General features: G+C 46.5%; 1 protein-coding gene across 5 annotated transcripts in view; it reads left to right on the top strand.

Moving 5' to 3' along the window:
• arhgef10l (Rho guanine nucleotide exchange factor 10 like) overlaps positions 1-20,044 on the top strand; it is a 176,432-nt gene that overhangs the window by 18,751 nt on the left and 137,637 nt on the right. For 4 of the 5 annotated variants that reach the window (XM_023955302.1, XM_023955300.1, XM_023955301.1 and 1 more), the window contains exons 3-9: positions 2,053-2,080; positions 12,382-12,551; positions 15,392-15,490; positions 15,564-15,691; positions 16,696-16,791; positions 17,427-17,535; positions 19,855-19,955. In XM_023955302.1, the coding sequence (XP_023811070.1) occupies positions 2,053-2,080; positions 12,382-12,551; positions 15,392-15,490; positions 15,564-15,691; positions 16,696-16,791; positions 17,427-17,535; positions 19,855-19,955 (731 nt within the window). The remainder of the gene's footprint in view (positions 1-2,052; positions 2,081-12,381; positions 12,552-15,391; positions 15,491-15,563; positions 15,692-16,695; positions 16,792-17,426; positions 17,536-19,854; positions 19,956-20,044) is intronic. The other variant, XM_023955304.1, reaches the window with a different exon arrangement.

The following is a 20,044-nucleotide window of genomic DNA, read 5'->3' as shown; positions in this document are numbered from 1 at the left end:
AAGTTCTGTTGGACAAAGTGAGGCGATTAGTGTTTAATTAAAAAGCGTTTCTAGCAAGTCTGTGTGTGGTAATCCGTTAAGTGGGCCACAGTGGAGATGCACGGAGGAATTCTGGCTGATCATAATAATGCATAGTGGAGGTCTGTTATGCAACGGAGGATGTGGGGGTAGTAGTGGCTGGGATTCAGGTCCTTCGCTCAACAAAGTACCACCTTGATGGTACCACTCTTTAGTGGGGATCTAAAGGGTTTTCTGCTCATTTTTGGAGTGAGAAGTCAGTTTTAACAGCAGTTTAGAGATGATTCCTGATTGCTTGTATTGTATTTTTCAGAGTATTCATTTTCTTTTTTCATTCATCTTCTTTCGTTTTTTTCCTTTCGGGGTCACGGGGCTGCTGGAGCCTATCCCGGCCACTTGTGGGCGAAGGCAGGGGACTGTTCGCCAGTCTGTCGCAGGGCCACAATCACACACCCATTCACTCTCACACTCACACCTAGGGACAATTTAGAGTTCCCAATTGACCTGTGAAGCATTATTTTTGGACAGTGGGAGGAAGCCGGAGACCCCGGAGAGAACCCACGCCTGCTCGAGGAGAACATGCAAACTCCCCACAGAAAGGCCCATTGATGTTCTGTCTAGGTTCCCCAGCCGGGACTTGAACCAGGGGCCTTCTTGCTGTGAGGCAAAAGCGCTAACCAGTGCGCCACCGTGCACAATTTTATTTTTTGGATTATAATGTGACAAAAGAAAAAAACCCCAGAAGTTCCTGGAAGTCGCAAGAAAAAAAAAACTTGTATAACTATGGCTCAGTATCACCACCGATCTCCAGAGTCGATTCAATTCACAATTTCTTTTCGATTCAATTCAACTTTGAATTTTCACGGTTTACACATTTAGACTTATTTGCATAGAAATACAGTAATAGTCTATATGTTTTGAAGATTTTCATATTAATCCGATACAGTTCATAAAAGGAGAAGCTCCAACAAAAATGTGCAAATCATGATGTTCTGCCTCTCCTGGAGGGCGTTTCCATTTGGCCACTAGGTGGAGCTAGCGCTATAGCAACTATTCCAGACGATTTGAGCAAAAAACGGTGATTTAGACCACAAACTGTTACTTTTATAGAAAGGTTTCCTGTAATGAGTTTTGAAAATTCATGCCTGTGAGTTTATAAAGCTGTTCGTTTAGTCAGCAATGTTGAACGAGCGTTAGCCGTCCTATGGGAAATTCCATTATATGTTAGCATTGGGCTAGCGAAAATGCATAATGCAAGAGAAAAAAGCCATACATAAGTCGCTCTGGAGTATAAGTGTGATTGTTCTGAACAAATGCGCCAAGCCTGGCGTAATGCTGCGTTGACGCCGAAGGCGATTCACGCACCAAATTCGCGTCCACTGCCTCTTTTGATGCAGGTCAACCTTTTTATCTCATTTACAATGCAAGGAAAACACGGATGACGCTTTTTATTCTTACTGCGATCTTTAACATCTACTGCGGAATGACGGTATTTTTAGCGGTACGTCCGTCTCTGTGACCCAGTTTGATTTCTTGCTGTTCTGCATTAGTCTGAAGAGGAAAAAATAAAAACAAGAATTGAATCGCCTCGATGCAAATAAAAAAAAAATATCATAAAGTTCAGGAGAACAAAAAGATTCTCCATGTTTGGTTTGGACGACTTTCTTCTATTGCGTTGCTGTCAGTAGGAATACCGATGGACACGCCTACAGTGCCCTCTTGTGGTTGTAAGCAGGAAAATAAGGGCTGTTTGAGCCTTTCATGGTGGAAAATCACATAAGAAGTTGCTTACAAGTATGGGTTGTAGACCTTCCCAAACCATGAAAAAAAGTGACTTGTACTCTAAAAAATAGGGCATGTGACGTGTGCGTCATGTGTAACAGCACACCTGCTTCTTTACCATCTGGGTTTGCAGAGCATGAAGGAAGATGGAAAGAAAACCCGAAAGGCCCCGTTTTTCTGTCAGCATTCAGCTGCTTCCTATTTTGTGTGGAATTGTTTGACTCATGATTGTCGTTTTCCTGGTTTTGACAGATGTTCCAGTCGCTGAATCATCCAGCTGGTAAGTTGCCTCTGATTCCTTTCTCAGTGGGAGGGGAATTACTAAACGGCGGTGCGTAAAGTAAACGCGGCACCGCCACACATCAGTATTATGTCATTATGCCCGGGAAAATGTCATGCTTACTCTGCAGCCTAACTCGTCCCTGTTGGAAGGAGATGCTGTGATGTTTAGCTTCATCAGATTTCTCTAGAGGCCAGACGGCACGTCACCGACGGAGAGATGCTGCTGATGGATTTCTACGGGGAAATCACTGGCTTCCGCTTCTCATCAGGACGCATTCAGCTTATAGAATCCGTTTTGTTTACGTACCAGCAGCAGACGAATCATTCAAAAGTCCAACTGCTCTCCGCTTCGTAGTGGAGGATCGTAGCGGCGAAGCACGAATCCAAAACAAACACATCTCACAAGGACGCTTTCTCTTCTTCTGTCGTTTAGTCCGGCTGTGTTTAATCCAAACCAGCGTTTTATTCCTTCTGACTGCAGCGTTTTTCCAGAACCATCATTTAAACTCCTACAGAACCGAGTCCATGTAAAGACCCACTCTGATGTAAATGGTGTCTTGAAAAGGTTTTTTCTGACGATGGAGGACATTTATAAACAAAATGAAGCTCAAAATTGAATTTCTTTACTCAAATCTTTGTGAATCAGCAGCAGACGGAAGAATGAAGTTTGAAAAAGATCGTATTCGTGACGTAGAAATGACGCCGGGTGGGGTCACAAGCTCTCTGCTCCGAGCAACAGGGAGGGGAAGAGGGGCGGAGTTGCTCTGCATCAACTGTCCCGCCCACAACCTAAGAGATACATTTCTAATGAACTCCTGCCGCTCTGCAGAAACTATGTCTTGGAAAATGACTCAGTTTTTAGATTTAGGCTAAAAACCAGCATCATGATAACTGAGACGACTGGGAACTCTTTAAAAATAAATCAGAAGACGATCGCTCAGTTAAATAGACAAAAACTATTTTTTAAGTAAGGAATCAGAGTTTTGTCTTTTTTTAAATGATCATAGCAAAACAAGAACGGCTGTCAGAGTGACTTTATTCACATTTATGGCTGTATATTTTCCTGCATTTATCATCATGAAACACTAAACTAATGGAGACGGAGCGAAATCCATGGAAATGGTTTCGTAGTTATCCCATAAAATACTTGCAGCTTCTTTTTTTTAACTTCACATTAAATTGAAATTGAGATAACAATTGCTTTAAATAATTTATGTTATGACTTACTTATGGGAAATGTGCAAAAAATGGGATAACATTTGATATTTGAAATAATCTTTTTAAAATGTATTTTATTTATTTATTCACTCATTTATTCCTTTATTTATGTTAGAAATTGTCAGATATATTTGATGTATTTTAGTAGATTTTTATGAGACATTTCTAAATTTTCACAGAAAGATGAAACTGAAATGACTTCCCTCGAGTCTCCTGAAAATGACTGACATGATTTTCTGTCTTTATGAATAATTGGTGAAAATGATTGATCATTGTGTGCAGAAACCCCTGTCAGAATGTTCCCGCCTCTTCCTGTTCCCTCTCCTCCCGATGCCTTCTGACGGAGCTCTTTCTGCAGTGTTTGGTTTTCCCACGGGCCGCTTCTGTTGACCGTAACCTTCTGTCATGAAAGGCGCCGTTCAGCGGCAGCTGCAGCCACAGAAACACGGCTAATCATTTGTCAGTGTTATCACCTTTCTTTATGCGCCGTCTCACTCTGTACCTCTGCTTCTGTATTTGTCCATTATTTCTTTTGGAAGAAACGACCGCCGTTAAAAACTAGATTTATCCTGAATTCAGCTGACAATGAACGGAAAACATGTTTTCCTTCAGCGAACCTTTGAAGAGGTGAGGAACTTTGAACGCTCTTTGGTTGAAAGGCTCTCTCCTTATTTTGCCTCCACATTTTCGTGCTTTATAACGTCCGGAACACTTTTTTGTGGCTCCAAATGCCTCGTTTAGGTTTTCAAAGAAGGTGAGCATAGAAACTTAAAAAAAAGTTGGATAATTTTCATTTTTGAGCTTTTATTCTGAAGTTGCTGGTTTTTGAAAACAGCGTTGCAGAAAAAAAAAACCTTTTTTTCTAGCAAGAGAGTTGCTTTTTTTCAGGTGGAATCCTCCCAGGACTCCAATAGATCAGGGGTCTGCAACCTATACAGCATAAAGCCATTTGGGCCATTTTGTTCCAGACCAGAACCCATTAAGAGCTCCAAAGTCCTACTTTACTGTTTAGATAAATACGATTCATTCATATTATTATTATGGCCATCAAGCCATTCTTTTGTAAATTGAAGCTTTTAAAACTGTACAATAACTGAATTTTGATAGTGTTTTATTTCTATAACCTAAGTTTTGACAGCAGCATACCTTTCAAAATAAATGACAACCTGCCTCAAATAAGATGCAGTGGATTCATAATAATACTTTAAGAACTTTGTCTCTGAACAGCATAGACATAAGGCAAGTACATAAGTTTATTTCAAAAATAATCCAATCTGAAAATAGATCACAGCTTTTCCCATCAAGTAATCTGACTTGCATGGAAGCATTTCTGTGGTATAATTGAAAATAAAAGTCAATACCAGAAATGCTTTTTCATTTTCAAAATGAAGCTGCATCTGTTGATTCAAAATTAAGAAAAATCCGCCAAACCGCTTTTTCTTTTTCTTCTTCAGTGCCACTCATTCTGTCACTTATTTAAAATGATTAAGAAAATGGTATTTTGAATTATGCGACCCTATTCCCACGGCGGATGTGAAATCCAAAATGCAATCCACTCATTGCATTTTGGCTTTAACTATGTCCCAGATTGAGCGGTGTTGAAGTAGAAAGGCAAAAAGCGGTTTGGTGGATTGATTTTTTATTTTAATTTTGAGCCAACAAATGCAGCTTTAATGTGAAAGTCATAGAATTCAATAGGTAATGTCCAAACAGACTAAACTAAACTGGGCATCTCTGCCCTTAGACCCTCCTTTTCGGAAAAACTCCTAAAATAGAAAGCAGAAACCTCAGGGGGGTCCACGTGAAGGAGGGATCCTCCCCCAGGACGGACAGGCGATGGACCAGAACTCTTAGAGAGAAATTAACTTAACTTAATTAACTTATTACAACCACATGTTCAAATAGTCCAGCAGACGAGCTTCATCCAGATGAGTGGGGGGACGGCTGGGGGCGCCAGACGAGCCAGAGACAGGATGGGGTCTACACCAAGTGTAAGAGCACAGACGAGCCAACTGAAGTCTGGAATCCCTTCTGCTTCCCCGGGGGGAAGTGGGACAGAGGGACAATGCATGAATCACTGCACCAAGCAGAGGCATAGAGAACTAAATGATGAATAATGATCAAGAATAGAGGAGAGAGGAAGGGTAGAAGTAGATGAGAAAAGAGGACAGAACCCCAGAGCACCGTACTTACCCCAGCTTCAACTTCTAGCAGCTACTAACAACTTTATTGTTATTGTGAAGTTTAATTCAAACATGTTAACAGTGAGTTAAATATTCTCTGATTACTAGCTATTACTAAGTTTGATTGGCAGTTGCTTCAGGAATCTGAACCAGTGCTTGTTCAGGTGGGTGGGGAGGTCTGGGCTCATGAAATCTGAGTCACAGCTTCGTCCCAACTGTCCACACAGGTGGAGGGAGACGGGTGTTTGTGGGGGAAAAGTGGTCAAACCTGTACCTACAGGTGACCTGCATGTAACATGAAGGTGGTAGTGAACCCATATGTCAGCGTATGCCCTCAGCCATCAGAAAAGGCACCGTTTTCATGGGAGTGGGTCTCTCTATGACGCTTTACAGGCCTGGACAACCCAAAAATCCACCAACAGCTGTACAGATGTGAGTAAGGCTGAACTCCAACTATTGTTGACCTGCACCTTTCCCGGCATTCCCTCTCACAGCTGTGCATAAATCCACATCTCATCCACCACACAACGCTGCCTCCCGCCTGTGGGTGGAGCTGACTGCATAAATACAACGACCTCGATGCTGATCCAAGCCAGCATCAGCTTTTTGTACAACCAAGAGGCCAGTTTGCTTCAAGGCCTCGGCTCAGTAAATGAGCATGTGGCAGTTTATTGATTCCTCAAAGCGAGTGTCTGTTTGCCCCCCCCCCTTAACCAGGAGGTCAACCGTCAAAGTCACCTGGAGAACCGCGGCCCCGAAGCTGACGGCCAGAAACCGCCTCTCAGACTGTCAGCCGACCTAATTACCCGAGCAGTGAGAACCAGACTCAACTGACAAGAATTTCTAGTCCTTTGGCTACTCTCAGTTCAGTGTATTTCACCAGCGTTTGTTCCTCTGAAGCAAAGGACAAGGATTTGGCTGGACGCACGCCATTTCCGCCTCCACACTCCACCGTGGTCGAAGGCCCTCGCTCCGATGTCCCTACTCCATCCTAGTTTCCAGGAAGCCCCTTGTCATGGTTAACTTTAGAATTTGCACCCCTTTGGGCTTTCCTGTGTTGAAGAAGGCTGGCGCTCTCTGCAGACAGGTGTTGCCTCGCCTGCGCAGGCGTGCATGCGCGCGTCCGCCGCAGCAGTGTGTTTACATGCCGAGGGAGTTATTCTGCATTTGCCTCATCCAGGGAAATTTCTGCTGAGTGCACATTTCCTCTTGGGTACAGTCAACAGTCTGGCCTTTCAAAGAAGAGCTATCAAAAGCACTTTCCACAATATAGGTGTTAAAACTGTCAGCACATTCCCCAGACCTGTCAGCAGTTTCAGAATAATGTCGCCAAAATTACCTTATGATTGTTATTGCAGAAATATGGCTTTTTTTTCCTGGGCTCTGCAAACGGCGGCGCCTCAGCCCGTCACAGCCCAGGGCATCTCCTGTGAGATTTATGCGCTCAGCGCCATTTGATGCTTGCCTTACCTCTGACTTACTCGTTACCCCTTGATGGATAGCTTTCATTAAAGTGACAGCGCAGAGTTAGGACAGTGAAAAGATTAACACCGAAGTTACCATGACGACTTAACACCAATGCATCAAAAATCCTTAGGGGGCAGATGTTTGCTTCTGCCCGACTGTGGACTTCTGGCCTGGCAGGAAAAAGGATTTAAAGTAGCGAGCAGGATGGAAACGCGTTTATTTAAAGATCTCTCACCTTGTAGCCTCAGTTGGGAGACTGGAAGAGAAACTAAAAAATAACTTGTTTCCACTAATAATGATGAGTTCCATAACTAGAAGAGATCAAATATAAAGGGTTAACTAGAAGGAGCTGCATTTCCAGAAAAAAACAGCAGGGTTGAAAGCTGAATGAAAATGAAACTTAACGGGGAATAATTGGCAAAATAAATAAAGAAATGATCAAAGTTGACCATAAATAAAATGAAAACAGCACAATAGCAAAAAAGATACGTTTGGGAAATATGCCAGAGCCGGGTATCGAACCAGCGAGCTTCTGCACTAAGGATTCCCCATGTTTTTCAATGAAGGCAAAAATCCTGGAATATCTGGAAAAGTTCAAGGATTTGAAGGACCAAAAGTCACAGCTGGAAAAAGCTGAAAGAGCTGAACATTTGAATAGTTGAATGGTTAAAATAGCTGGAAAATTGTAGGAGTTACGCGCCAAAAAACGGCGGAAGTTATTAGAATAAAGAAATCCTTCGTAGAATGCATTAAATGATGCTTTATAACATTCAACCAATTAGGCTGCGCCGCTAAGCATTGTGGGAAGGACGGTTGAGCATGAGGGTCGGGCAGATGTTCACGGAGAAGATTTATGACCCGAGGACAAAGGAGCGCCGGTGCGGTCAGCATAATCCTTGTGCATTTAAAAAAAAAAGCGTCTCCTGCAGGAGATGGCGGGCCAAGCCAGGTAGAGGGGCGCGGTCCGGCTGCAGGGAGTCGAAACAGATGGCGGCGGGAGATTTGCATTCAGGCGGCTCCCATCCCGGGCCGTGCTCTTCCCCGAGCTTTGCCATTTGCATTGACAAATGAGCGCCGTCTCCCTCCTTGAGCGTGATGACTCACTGGGCCTTATAGGCTCAGATAAAATGCGGTCGGGGGTGTGCAGCGGTACGCCTGGATCGATGGCTACACTCCTCAGATCACTCAACCCTGACATGAATGCACACAGTCAGCCAGACAAGTTGTGTATCGTCATTGTCCTGGAGACGCCCTTTTTGTTTCCACACAGGCAATTTTCATGACAAGAGATCAGTTTCTGGTAAGAAGCGAGCTGACAAATAGGTCTTTTTTGTTTTTATGTGGGTGGAGATCACTTTTGTCCTTTTACATGGAGATGAATGGTCCTGCGTCATGAAAATCACATCACAGTGAAATTGGGCCGTGTTTTTCAGCCTGACACCCCAGCACAACCAAATGACTGCTATCAGGAGCTCTTATTACCACTTCTGCAGGAGTAGTATATCTTCTTTCAGATATGAGGACATGGCAAACTGCGTCTGCATCACCGCCACCTCAGAGAACATTCGTCTCAGAAGGTTTTTAAAAATTTGGCGCCCTCGGTGACGGTCAAGTTTGGATTTTCAACCAACATAGGACATATACGAAGTAATGCAGATGTTACTGTCTTTTCTTTCTGATTCGTGTTTCCATTTAGTGTCACAGCTTGGGGAAAAAGAAGAGACAGATGAATGTCCTACCTTTAACTGCCCTTACGGCTGGAAACGGGCCGTCTGCAGGCAAAAATGGTCAAACCTGTATGGGGCACGCAGGCGACCCACTTCAAATATCAAGGTCGCAGACCGCTCAGTGAACCCGTAGAGAGAAAACGTTCATGCACATTTTTTCTACAGACATGCTGCGGGCGATGGGTCGTAGAGAACACTTAAACAACACGTGAGGGTGAAGCCTTCATCATATGGGGGGTCTCCTGGAGGGTCGTAGGGAGGAGCGACTGCATCTTAAGGGGAGCGCAGGTGTACGACTCCCTTAAGGGACGTCATGAAAATGGAACATACCATTGTTTGCGTGTGGTAGGTGTATCGTGAAGTTTTTGTAAGACTAATGAACGTTGCACGCACTTACGACCTACGGCTTCCTTACGGCACACTCTACTCGTTAGTAAGGTGGGAGTACTGACTCCTCACTGAATGCATGTGACTGCCGCCAGCGGATGTGCGCACGTGAAACGTAAGTGGCCGTAGGACGTCCTCACAAACTACACTCTGATTGTCTAATTTCTAACAGTCAGGCTGCAGCAAGGAGCGTGCACGTGTCACGTGAACAGCACTAACGGACTCCTTGGGCAGTTCACAGGAGTTGGAAAAAATGAAAAAATCTGTACCACGTGACCTTTATCTCACCTACTGCTCCCTTACGTGTTGTAGAAGTGTTCACTACGACCTTTCGCCTGCAGCATGTCGGAAGGGGGAGAAAAGATGTAGATGAGCATTTTCTCTGTACGGGTTCACTGAGACCTCTAGAACTACAACATTTTGCACCTTTGTAAAGGTTTGAGTATTTTTCGCCCGCAGACCTCCTGACGTAAATAAGGGTGAAGTAGGTGAGACACAGGTGTGACATACAGATTTTTCATTTTTCCAACCCCTCACCCGTTAGTGCTGTTCACGTGCACGCTCCTTGCTGCAGCCCGACTGTTGGAAATTAGAAAATTAGACAGAGTGTAGTGGCTGTGGACGTCCCACAGACACTTACATGACACGTGCACGCCCCGTGCATGCGGCATTTGCGCTCTCAGTAAGGAGTCAGTACTCACACCTGACGCCGTGAGAAGACGCCGTACGACGGCTTCCCCCGGACGTCATAAGTTCTTCTATTATCCTTACATTTACCACACAAACGACAATGGTACGTTCCATTTTCATGGCATTCCTCCAGGTGGTCGTATGCGCCTCAAGGAAACTGCGAGACACACCTGCACTCCCATCAACTTTGTGCTATCCTATGGGGTCCAGAAGACCCGATCCTTTAATTGATGTAATATCCCTACCATGACACAGGTGGATAAAGGTGGAGAGGATTTCATGTAATCCATGGACACCAGTGGAGATCACATACAGTACAGACCAAATGTTTGGACACACCTTCTCATTCAAATGAATGGGAAGGTGTGTCCAAACATTTGGTCTGTACTTATCATTGAAGAAAAAAGGTTCAGTCTTGTGGGTTCTAAATGACCCCTCTCCCAATGTTACAGTACCTAGGATAGCACAAGAGTTAAAGATCCAGCGGCACCCACACAGGGACGTTTGACCCGTTCATGTGACCAAAGCCTAAGACGTGCCGGTTTCCTGGCACATTTTCTTTGTCTTACCATCTTTTGGACTGTTTGCTGCAGGCGACACAAATGTCTCTGGGATGTTAAGGAGGCCATATTTAATTAGTGTAGATGGGACTCCCCTAGTGTTACTTCCTGTCACAGTATCAGCCATGTGGGGGTGGACGGGTTTTCTCGGGAAGCGCCATCACAGGCGCAGTGTTTGCTGTGTCAACAAGATGTTCCCCAGCCATTTTTCTGGAGTGTTTCTGAATGCCGGTTGGGGGGCATGTTTTCATTCAAAACGTCAGCATTGATTACAGCGAGCTGCAGGCGTGACAGATAATGAGTTGAGGAGTTATCTTCAGCTGGAAGCGGTTTGGTGCCAACAGAAAAAAAATGATGGAAAGTTTCAAAGTTTTGTCTGAAAATTGGAGCCTTAGTTTCAAAATCCCGAAAGTCTTTTTTAAGAGTTCTCCCCTTCAAGGCCCTAAGAAGTTTAGAGAATGGGATTTTTGTGTATTTCCCAGCATGCATAGCTCAGATCCAACAGGAAAACTGTGAAAATGCGGGATTGAATGCTATATTGCTGCATGAAAATAAAACTTAAAAGGAAATAATTGGCAAATAAAAAGAAAGAAATGATTAAAGTTGACCATATAATAATATAAAGTGAAAACAGTACAATAACAAAAAATAAATATGTTTGTGAAAAATGCCAGAGCCGGGTATCGAACCAGCGAGCTTCTGCACCAAAGATTCCCCATTTATTTCAATGGAGGCAGAAATCCTGGAATATCTGGAAAAGTTCAAGGATTTGAAGGACCAAAAGTCACAGCAGGAAAAATCTGAAAGAGCTGAACATTTGAATAGTTGAATGGTTAAAATAGATGAAACATTGTAGGAGGAGTTAAGCTGCAAAACATGGAGGAAGATTCTAGAATAAAGAGAGAGAAACAATGAGGAGGAAACAATGGTTGAAGGTTTTATAGCATTCAACCAAAAAAATCTGAAAGATTGTACTTTTCAAGAGTTTCTCATGAAAATATTGATCCTTAAATATGAATGTTTTTGGATTTATTGTCTTTATGCACAACTTTATTAAATTTCCAGGTATCTGACTAGGAGGAATATCTTCTTCTGGCACTCTTGCAGTTCTGATCAGCTGTGAAGACGATAAAAACTGTTTATGTACAAATGTTTATGTAGAAATGCCTTGATGATGTCCTTACATCCTTCTAAAAGTTAGAGTCTGAGGTTCTGCAAAGCACCAAGAGTCCATTTAAGCCCATTTAAAATAACAGGAGACCTTAATAAAAACAAAACATCATAAAGAGGAAAATCATAAAAGTTCTGCTAAAAACTATGCATTAACATGCATTTGGCGTATGGTGGTCACACTGGACTGTTGCTACCAGAGTAGCTAATTAGTCTGTGATAGGTCAAAGTTGAACTGGTTTAACTTCCAATGTGCGTTTGATGCTCGGGTATTTTGTTTGTTAAGCCCAAAAACGGCCTGAAAAACTTGCGAAGCGACTCAAGAACGCCAGAGTTTTGAAAGGAGAAGCCTGAAACAGATATACGCCCAGTTATATAGACTTTTTATTAACATCGGTCACCTGAACGCAGCTTCAGAAGGGCAAGAAAGGGTACTTAGGCAGGGATACTACCCACCAGACCTCCTCATCTGGTGGACCCGAATCCGTTCTCGTCCTCATCTCCTGTTCCAGTCCTCGGTGGACATGTAGAAGCCGGTAGCTGCCAGGCTAAGGGGTTCAAGCTCCCCTGACTTACCGCTCACTGCATCACAGTCTAGAACAAGGAACCCAGAGTCAAATAAGACAAATAAAAACGCTCTCTCCCCCTCACCGATCTCCTCGCCGTCCATTTCCTGACAAACAGAGACGGAGCTTCTCCTCCCAGATTTGTCCTGTCTCCTAGAAAAAAAGAAGAAATGTTGTTTGACAGTGGCTGGATGTGTTTTGTCAGACTTTAGGGAGTTTGTTTTCGAATGCTCCGATGCCACCAGTGTCCCCCCTCCCTCAGATGAACCTGTAGTGAATCTCATGATGGTCAGCGTTGGCTTAACTCTGCTGATGTTTGGGTTCCTTCCAGCCCAGCAGCAGCAGCAGCAGCAGCAGCAGCAGCAGCAGCGGTTGAATCCGCTTCTCCAGCCCCTCCGGCAGCAGAGCAGCTCCAGGAGGCTCCTGGGGGGCCGCCAGCGGATCCAGGCCCCTGCAAAGGAAGTGCTGCAGAAGGCTCCGACCCCGGAGACGTCTCTGAAGGTACAAAACCAAATTGTTGGGACACAGATATCTGTTAGGATTTGGATATATCGATAGAGTAAAACTAAGGGAACAGCATCGTCCGTTCGTTCCTCGCGTGTGTCGTGGCGTTCCGTCTGCAGACAGCTCTGATGGAAAAACCAATTGGGCCTCCAGTGATGCGTAAACAAGGCTGTGACGGCGGCGTATCGACTCTGGCAGCAGAAACCGTACCTGTAGTTTGTTAGGGCGTCACACCGCATGTCCTGACCTTGATCAAAGGCGTCAACAGCGCCGCATTACACGTCTGTAGTCATTGTGGGCTCATCGATTGCAGCAGTGAAAGGCCAGGCCAACATAAAGATGCATCCCGCACAGACACACACTCATCCAAATCCATAACCACACACGCATATTTTTCTGCCGTGATTTGATTTCTGCTCGGACATGACGTGAATCCAATTAATTCAGGATGGGGATCAATAGAGATCCATTTCCATGAGGAAAATTGCTTTTGGATTTGGACTCAGTCAGCAGAGCTGCTGTTATGCGAGGGAGGCGCTGAAATGAAAGATGTAAAGGAGCTCTGCAAAAATGTTGTTTTATGTCCCTCCCTCCTGTGATGCATTGTTGCACACATGCGTGTGTGTTTACCGCATGGAGAGCAGTTTTGCTGATTATTAAACCGACCCCCGCATGTCTAAAATTAGAGCTAACTTTACTCCCTTTTTCGCTGATTGTCAAAGAAGAAAAATGCTATGAAGCTTTTTCCACGTCCTGCTTTGTAATGTACATCATGGTTGGATGATATGAACCTGCAGGGAGGACGGATTCCCTCTGCTGACAGACTGCTTCACCTTCCTTTGGTTATTTTTAATATTGAGTCTGTTTGGACTAACGATCATTTGCATTATTTTTGAATGAGCACATTTTAGCAGAAAGTTGAGCTCTGTCTGGATTCCCAGAGCTCCCTGTGAGTTTGCTGCAGTGGTTCTGCGCCGCTGTAGAAAGTTGAAAACAAGGTGAGAAGAAGTTTGGGTGCAGATTTTCAGGAGGAACGAGCCTCGTTCCCGGGAGGAACAGTCACTCCATGTTTTCTGCCTGAATCTCTGAATATCTAACTAGGAAAAAACATAAGCAAGAAATACAGCAGGGGAAATAAGAATTTGATCCCTGCGGATTTTGTAGGTTTGCCCTCTTAAAATCCCACTCCCACTTTGTGTGTTTAACATGTTCTTAACATGTTCTTGTGGCATTTTTCTGATGATGGAGGACAAGTTTAAAGACATTTCAGCTTAAAAATTGCAATTCTGAGTATTTACTTATTTCAATTGTTGTGAATCAGGAGCAGATGAAAAAATGCTGCTGGATAAATATCCTTTTTTGTAACGTAGAAAGTTTGCTGGGTGGGCGACAAGCTCCCTGCTCTGCTCCATTCTGATGCATCCACTTCTAGACAGATAGACCCATGTCCAAAGGGATGATGGGAAACGAGGGCAGGCTTACTTACCCTTAGGCCTATAGCATGACCACCTACAGGTCTGACCTGCTGGGGTTTCTGTCACCAAGACAACAGAAGAATCAACCTAAACCAACACGGCAGGAGTTGGTTGATGAGCTCAACGCAGCTGAAACCACAGTCACCAAGAAAACCACTGGTAATACTTTATATATACTGCAGAGCTGGCAAAGTCCCGCCGCTTAAGAAGACCCCAAGAACACCATCCTCACTCTCATGCACGGAGGTGGAAACATTATGGTTTGGGGGGTGCTTTTCTGCACAGGGCTACTTTGCCGTGTGGATGGGAGGATGGGAGGATGGGCGGAGCCATGTACTGTCAAATCCTGAGTGGAGACCACTTTCCCATCACCAGGAGGCTTAAAACAGGAGGTGGACGGGTCTTCCAACAGGATGATGAGCATAAAACACTCAGACAAGACAACCAGAGAAGCAGATCAGGTTAATGAAGTGGTCCAGCCAGTCTTTGGACCTCAGTCCCATGGAAGACCTACGGAGAGAGATGAAGCTCAGAGTTACTAAGCGACAGCCGCCAAATCTGAACGATTTAGAAGTCATTTGTGAAGAAGTGTGGAGCAGAATTCCTCCTGATATGTGCAGAAACCTGCTCATCAGAGAAACCTCCGACCTCTGTGCTGCTCCACAAAGAGAGAAATCTTCAGGGTTCAAATACTTCCCTCAATAAAAAGCAAATAAAAGTATGATTCTTGACTTTCTTTTTTGTGTGATTTTCTGTCTCTCACTTCCATTAGGATGACAGACTGTCATTTTCTTCTTTAGTGGGCACACCTTCAACATCGGGAAGAGTTCAAACACTTGTTTCCTCCACTGGAGCTAAAATAGTCGGTTTAGAGTTACAGTCAATAGTCTGCGACCTCTGAGCCTGTCCAACGTCGTTTGTAGTGTAAGCTGGAATAATCCGTGACGGGGTTGGCGTGCGTCCTCAGACTGGCTGAAAGCAGTGATTGTTGGCGTTCACGCCTTAGATCAAAGTGTTGTAGACAAATCACACTTTAAACCGAATCAATACGGCTTGCTGTGGTAAATTAGGCTGAAACCCTCTCAGAGCAGTTAATGACAAATCCGCCCGAGCGTGGAGACGGAATGGAGGTCAATCGCTCCAACGAGGTGGCTACAATTGCCGTACGCCATGCCGAAGACGCTTTCAGGGCAACGCTCACGAGACGTGTGACAGATCGAGGAACTGCAGACTTTCAGATCCAAACTGTGAGGAATAAAGGTTTCAGAACTTTGGGCCGTCTCTGCACAGCGTGGGGCTGGACTGACGATAGACGAGGAACGAAATGTCCTTTTTTGAACGTTTTGATGCTGCCTTTTGCAGGTCTCCTACCAGCTTTGAGCGAGTCTGGAGCTGCGGCGCAAACATCAGAGGTCATCTATGACGACGTTCCGTGTGAGGACGCCCCGGCCCCCGCTGAAGGTCGGTGGCTGCGGGGTCACGTTGGCTTTGAAAGTCTCCGTCTGCAGCTTCTGACGTCTCTGGAACTCAGCAGATATGATCTACGAGGACGTTCAGAGAGACAACGGCGCCCTGGAGCCAGACAACGGGTGGAGCTCCAGCGAGTTCGAGAGCTACGACGAGCACTCGGATAACGAGGCCAAGCCTCCAGCGAGGAGCAAGGTAGACCTGAACGCCACAAACCGTCTTCCCCGTGTGTTTTTCAGGGCGCCATGACAGCCCGAGTTGGTTTGGTTTCGTTAAAAAAGAATCAAGGAGAATATTTCATCTATGCCTTACTGGATCTTTTATTAATGTATAGATGGGGAAGAGAGCTGTAAAGGAGATGAAAAATGTATAGAAGACTGTCTGGCTCCATACCGGCACCGTGGGATGAAAGTAAACACGAGGCGTTTTCTGTTCCAGAAGCCTTTAGATCTCCTTACCTCTCCCCTGCTAATCATTGTTCTGCTCCAGAGATCTGTTTCCTCCACATGATGGCGCTGTGTGCACATTCCCATCAGCCACTGCCCTCCCCGTGCAGGCAGAAGGCAAAATCTGTGGCTCAGTGGTTCTGAATGTATGCGTTTCTAGCCGCCCCTGCATGCATTTCCATGCGTTTTCCCGCTCTGCACGTGTGGCGGCCGCAGAGCGAGGAAGCGCTCGAATCAGGAAGCGCTCCGACAAATGAAAGAGAAGCTTCTAGAGGTGGAACTGAAAACGACTTGCTTGGGTAATTATAGGAAGGTGTGGTGTGGACCCCCCCCCCCCACTGTTCTGTTGGCAGGTCTGTCCCAGGCCAGTGAACAAAAGGAAAAATCCAGGCGAACCGCTCTAACGATTAATGCAAAAGAAAGAGAAATTGACTATCAGAGCCCTGCAACGGCGCAGCCTTGATCACATTGTTTTTAATTAGAGCTGCCAGATTGATTTTTCACTGGGCGCACCTGAAGTTGGGCTTTTGTTTGAGGAAGCTGGCAGGTCTGCAGCTGAGTTTGCTCATTTCTGGCCGGCTGCTTGCCCCCCTCCCCCTTTGACCAAAGCTTCTCCTCTCTTTGCTTGTGAACAGTTCAAAGCGTTCCTCTGCTTCTTCTGCCTTCTAGCCTTCCCCTTCACCTTTGCTGTTTCCCTTTTTTCCGCCCTCTCCTCCCCTTCTGCGTGGGCCCGCCCCCTCTTCGCACCGGCAGCGCTCCCCTGAAGTGTGCCGGCTGAGGGAACGCTGTGCCAGGACCCGGCGCGAGCTGGCCGTGCGGCTGTCGGGAAGCCACCACTGTGAGGCGAAGGTATATCCGGCGCCGCCCTCCTTCACCAGTAAGACCGTCAATCATCCCCGGCAGCTGTTTGCTCAGCCGGCCAAGTGGCTTAGCGGACGGCGTGCCGTCCCTCCAACTGTTCTCTGGACTGTGACTCTGCTCTGAGACGATCGATTCGTCTGTCTGCTGCTCTCTTTCCCCGCTGATGTAACAGCCAGCAAATGCAATTATTAAGTCATCGTCTGTGCATTTGCTTACATAAACATAAGTGCATCTCGCTCCCGATTTATGACCTACTTTCCTGAAACGGCACCGTTTAAAAATACAGCCGCCCTTTTCTGGGTCTGTGGAGTCTGGTTGCAGGGCAGCTCAGGGCAGGGGGGGAGGGGGGGGGGTACGGTCGGCCGAATTCTCCTGCACTGAGCGAGGCAGCTGATGTGGATCTCCCACTTTGTGCCATAATCTGTCCATGATAGGCTCACAGGCTCCCTGATTAGAGGCTGTGCAGAGACCCACGGGGAGTCACAGATGGGGAGATTCATGATGAGCCCACTTCTCTCCGTCTTCCTCCAGAGGAGCGCCGTCGGTTGTCGTGCCGCCGCGGCGTGACACCTGGCTGCAGCTCTAATGCTCCCTTGTTGTTTCTGTGTGCTCCTCCTGATCAGGTTCAGCAGCTCATGAAGGCGGCGAGGAGTGGAACCAAGGACGGGCTGGAGAGGACCAAAATAGCCGTCATGAGAAAAGTTCCCTTCCTGCAGAGACGCGATCAGATCGGTAAATCGGAAGGGCGGGCCTCTGCAGACAAAAGTTTGGCTGTTTGGAGCTGCGAGTCATGAAGTTTGGGTTTTATAAAGTCCTTTCGGCTGACACTTTGAATTATAGGCAGTTGTTTGAATATAAATCTAGCTGAGCCAAAGTAGCGTCTGAGAGTGATGGAGCAGAAAGTCTTCCTTTATTCAAATCCCTTCTGGGAGAAATGAAAGCTCTGGGAAAAAGAGATTTCATTGATTATAACTATAAAAAGAGACAAACTCGTTGGCTTTCAGGTAGACGGTGTGGTTAGGTGAGGTAGATGAAGTGTGAGGAGGAGAGCCTCTTCCCTGGTGGGGGGTACGGGCCCCTTTGCAACGGCGGCTGTGTCCCCGGGGTGCTGGCTTCCTGGGCCCGGCGGTGCTCTCTCCGCGCGGTGGGGGGGTTCACATTACATCTGAGCCGGGGGTGTTCGTGTCCCTGGGGGGTGGGTTCTGGTCCTTGCTCCTGAGTGCTGGGCCCCGCCAAATTTCCAACTGTGGCCGAGCCTGGTCGGGCCATATTTACAACACCCCTTGTGGGCCCTCTTTTTTCCCCGGGGTTCCCCCCTCCTGGGCGGGGGCGGCGGGCCCCTGCCTCGCTCCTCCCTGGACCAACCGTTGGCCGGGCGGATGGCTGCCTGGAGTGCGGAGTGGGTCTCCCTTGGGGGGTCCTGGCCCGTACCTGGGGTTGGGGCGGGGGGATGCCCGGAACTCCTGGGTGGTGGTGGGGTGCTCGTCTGGGGCTGTGGGCGTCCTTCTCCGGTGGGGCCCTGCGTTGGGTTCTCCCGGCGCGGCGGGGGGGCTGCTCTCCTGGTTGGGCTGGGGCGGCGCCCTCTTTCCCTCCGTGCCTCCCTGCTCTCTGGCTCTGGGGGCCTTGCGGCGGCCCTGCTGGCCCTGGCCTGGGTGGCGGGCTTGGTCGCCCGGGCGGCGGTTGTTCCCTGCCGGTTCCCGTGTGGTGTTGGGGGGAATCCGGCTGCCGCTGCTGGTGCGGTGGGGGTCTTGGGGTGGGGATGGCTGGGCACTCTCCCTCCTTCTTTTCACGTTCCACCATCCATTTTAGAAGAACATAAACACTCACCTGAGCACTGGTGTTAGCTCAACAGACTGAATGACTGAAATATTTCACACTAGTTGGTTTTAAGGCATAAGTATGCGTGTGAACACTATCTGTTTTGTGTACATGTCGACAGGTGGACATTTTTGCAACTAACAAGTGTGTTTATAACATTTGAGTGTGTGTGTGGACAGGCTCCGCCCTTTTTTGTTTTGTTTTTTTTTTACATTTGAACCTTACCATAATGATTAACAACCAGTAAACTTGTTGCTTTATGCTGCTTCATGGTCTTACCCCCCTTCCCCTCCTATTATCACCCCCTACCCCCCCTCTCTCTAACATCCCTCTTTCTTCTTCCCCTCTTTCCTTTTCCGCCCGGTCCAACACCAAAGATTTTCAGACATGTTTGAAATTAATAAAGTTTGGCCTCAATTACAAAAGGGGTTTATTCAGACATACCTTTGGTTTGTCTGAAGATTAATAACCCCTCTTGTTAAAGTAAAATATGTCCAACCCAAGAGGCCCTCAGCTCTCATCTGTCTGCCTAGCTGTTGGACAGGACAAGTTAAAAAAAAAAAAAAAAAAAAAAAAAAAAAAAGGAGGAGAGCCGTGGAGCTTCAGCAGCACTCACCTGTTCATTCCCACTAAATTGCATCAATTAAGAGCTACGTAGCAGCCTGATAACTCGCCGTCAGGCTGTAACTAATCTGTCATAAAGAGGTAAACAGGACAGTGCTGCTATTTTTGGGTGTTGATCGAGGGAAATCTGCTCTGCATTGTGCTTCCTCTCCTCTCTCGTCACTCCACAGTCTCTAATTGGAACAGTGGAGCTCTCTGGTATGCCTGCCTTTACTGTTTTAAAAAGCTCAAACTGGGATTCTTCTCCACTCTGTTTGTTGTTGCCTGAGTGTCTCGGGTTGTGTTTGTGCCTCCTCTGCTGCATGCATACAGTACTGGTTTGAATTTTCTTCCAGAGGTGTCTCTGCCTCTCCTTTTCTTCCCACTCCTTTGCTCTCCTCCTTTCTTCTTCAGACAGCTCCCAAGTTTTTCATATTTTAGAGGTAATAAACTTAGAGCGTCGCAGTTTGTTTCCAGCTGCTCTGAGATCTGAGGGCTGCCTTCCTCTTCGTCTATGTCCTTGCCGCCTTCTCTGCCTTTCGCACACAGACGCACACAGACGCACACAGACGCACACAAACGCACACTCTTAAACAGTCTCACGGGCTTTTTCTTCTTCAAATACTGCAGAAGAGGAGGACGATGCTGGATATCTGGACGTGGTGGTGTCGGAGGGAAAGCATCCGCCTCCACAGCTGAGCCCGATGCCGGAGGGGCTGACCAGCCACCAGGTGCTCCACACGCACGCCGCACTCTCACCTGAGAGCTGGAGTTTTGACTTCTAAAAGCTGTAGAATTGAGAGATTTGTTTGGACAACTG

Source organism: Oryzias latipes, chromosome 5, assembly GCF_002234675.1.
Source record: "Oryzias latipes chromosome 5, ASM223467v1".
NCBI classification, from domain to species: Eukaryota; Metazoa; Chordata; class Actinopteri; order Beloniformes; family Adrianichthyidae; genus Oryzias; species Oryzias latipes.
The sequence above is the reverse complement of the archived record's forward strand: the minus strand, read 5'-3'. Positions and strand labels throughout refer to the sequence as shown.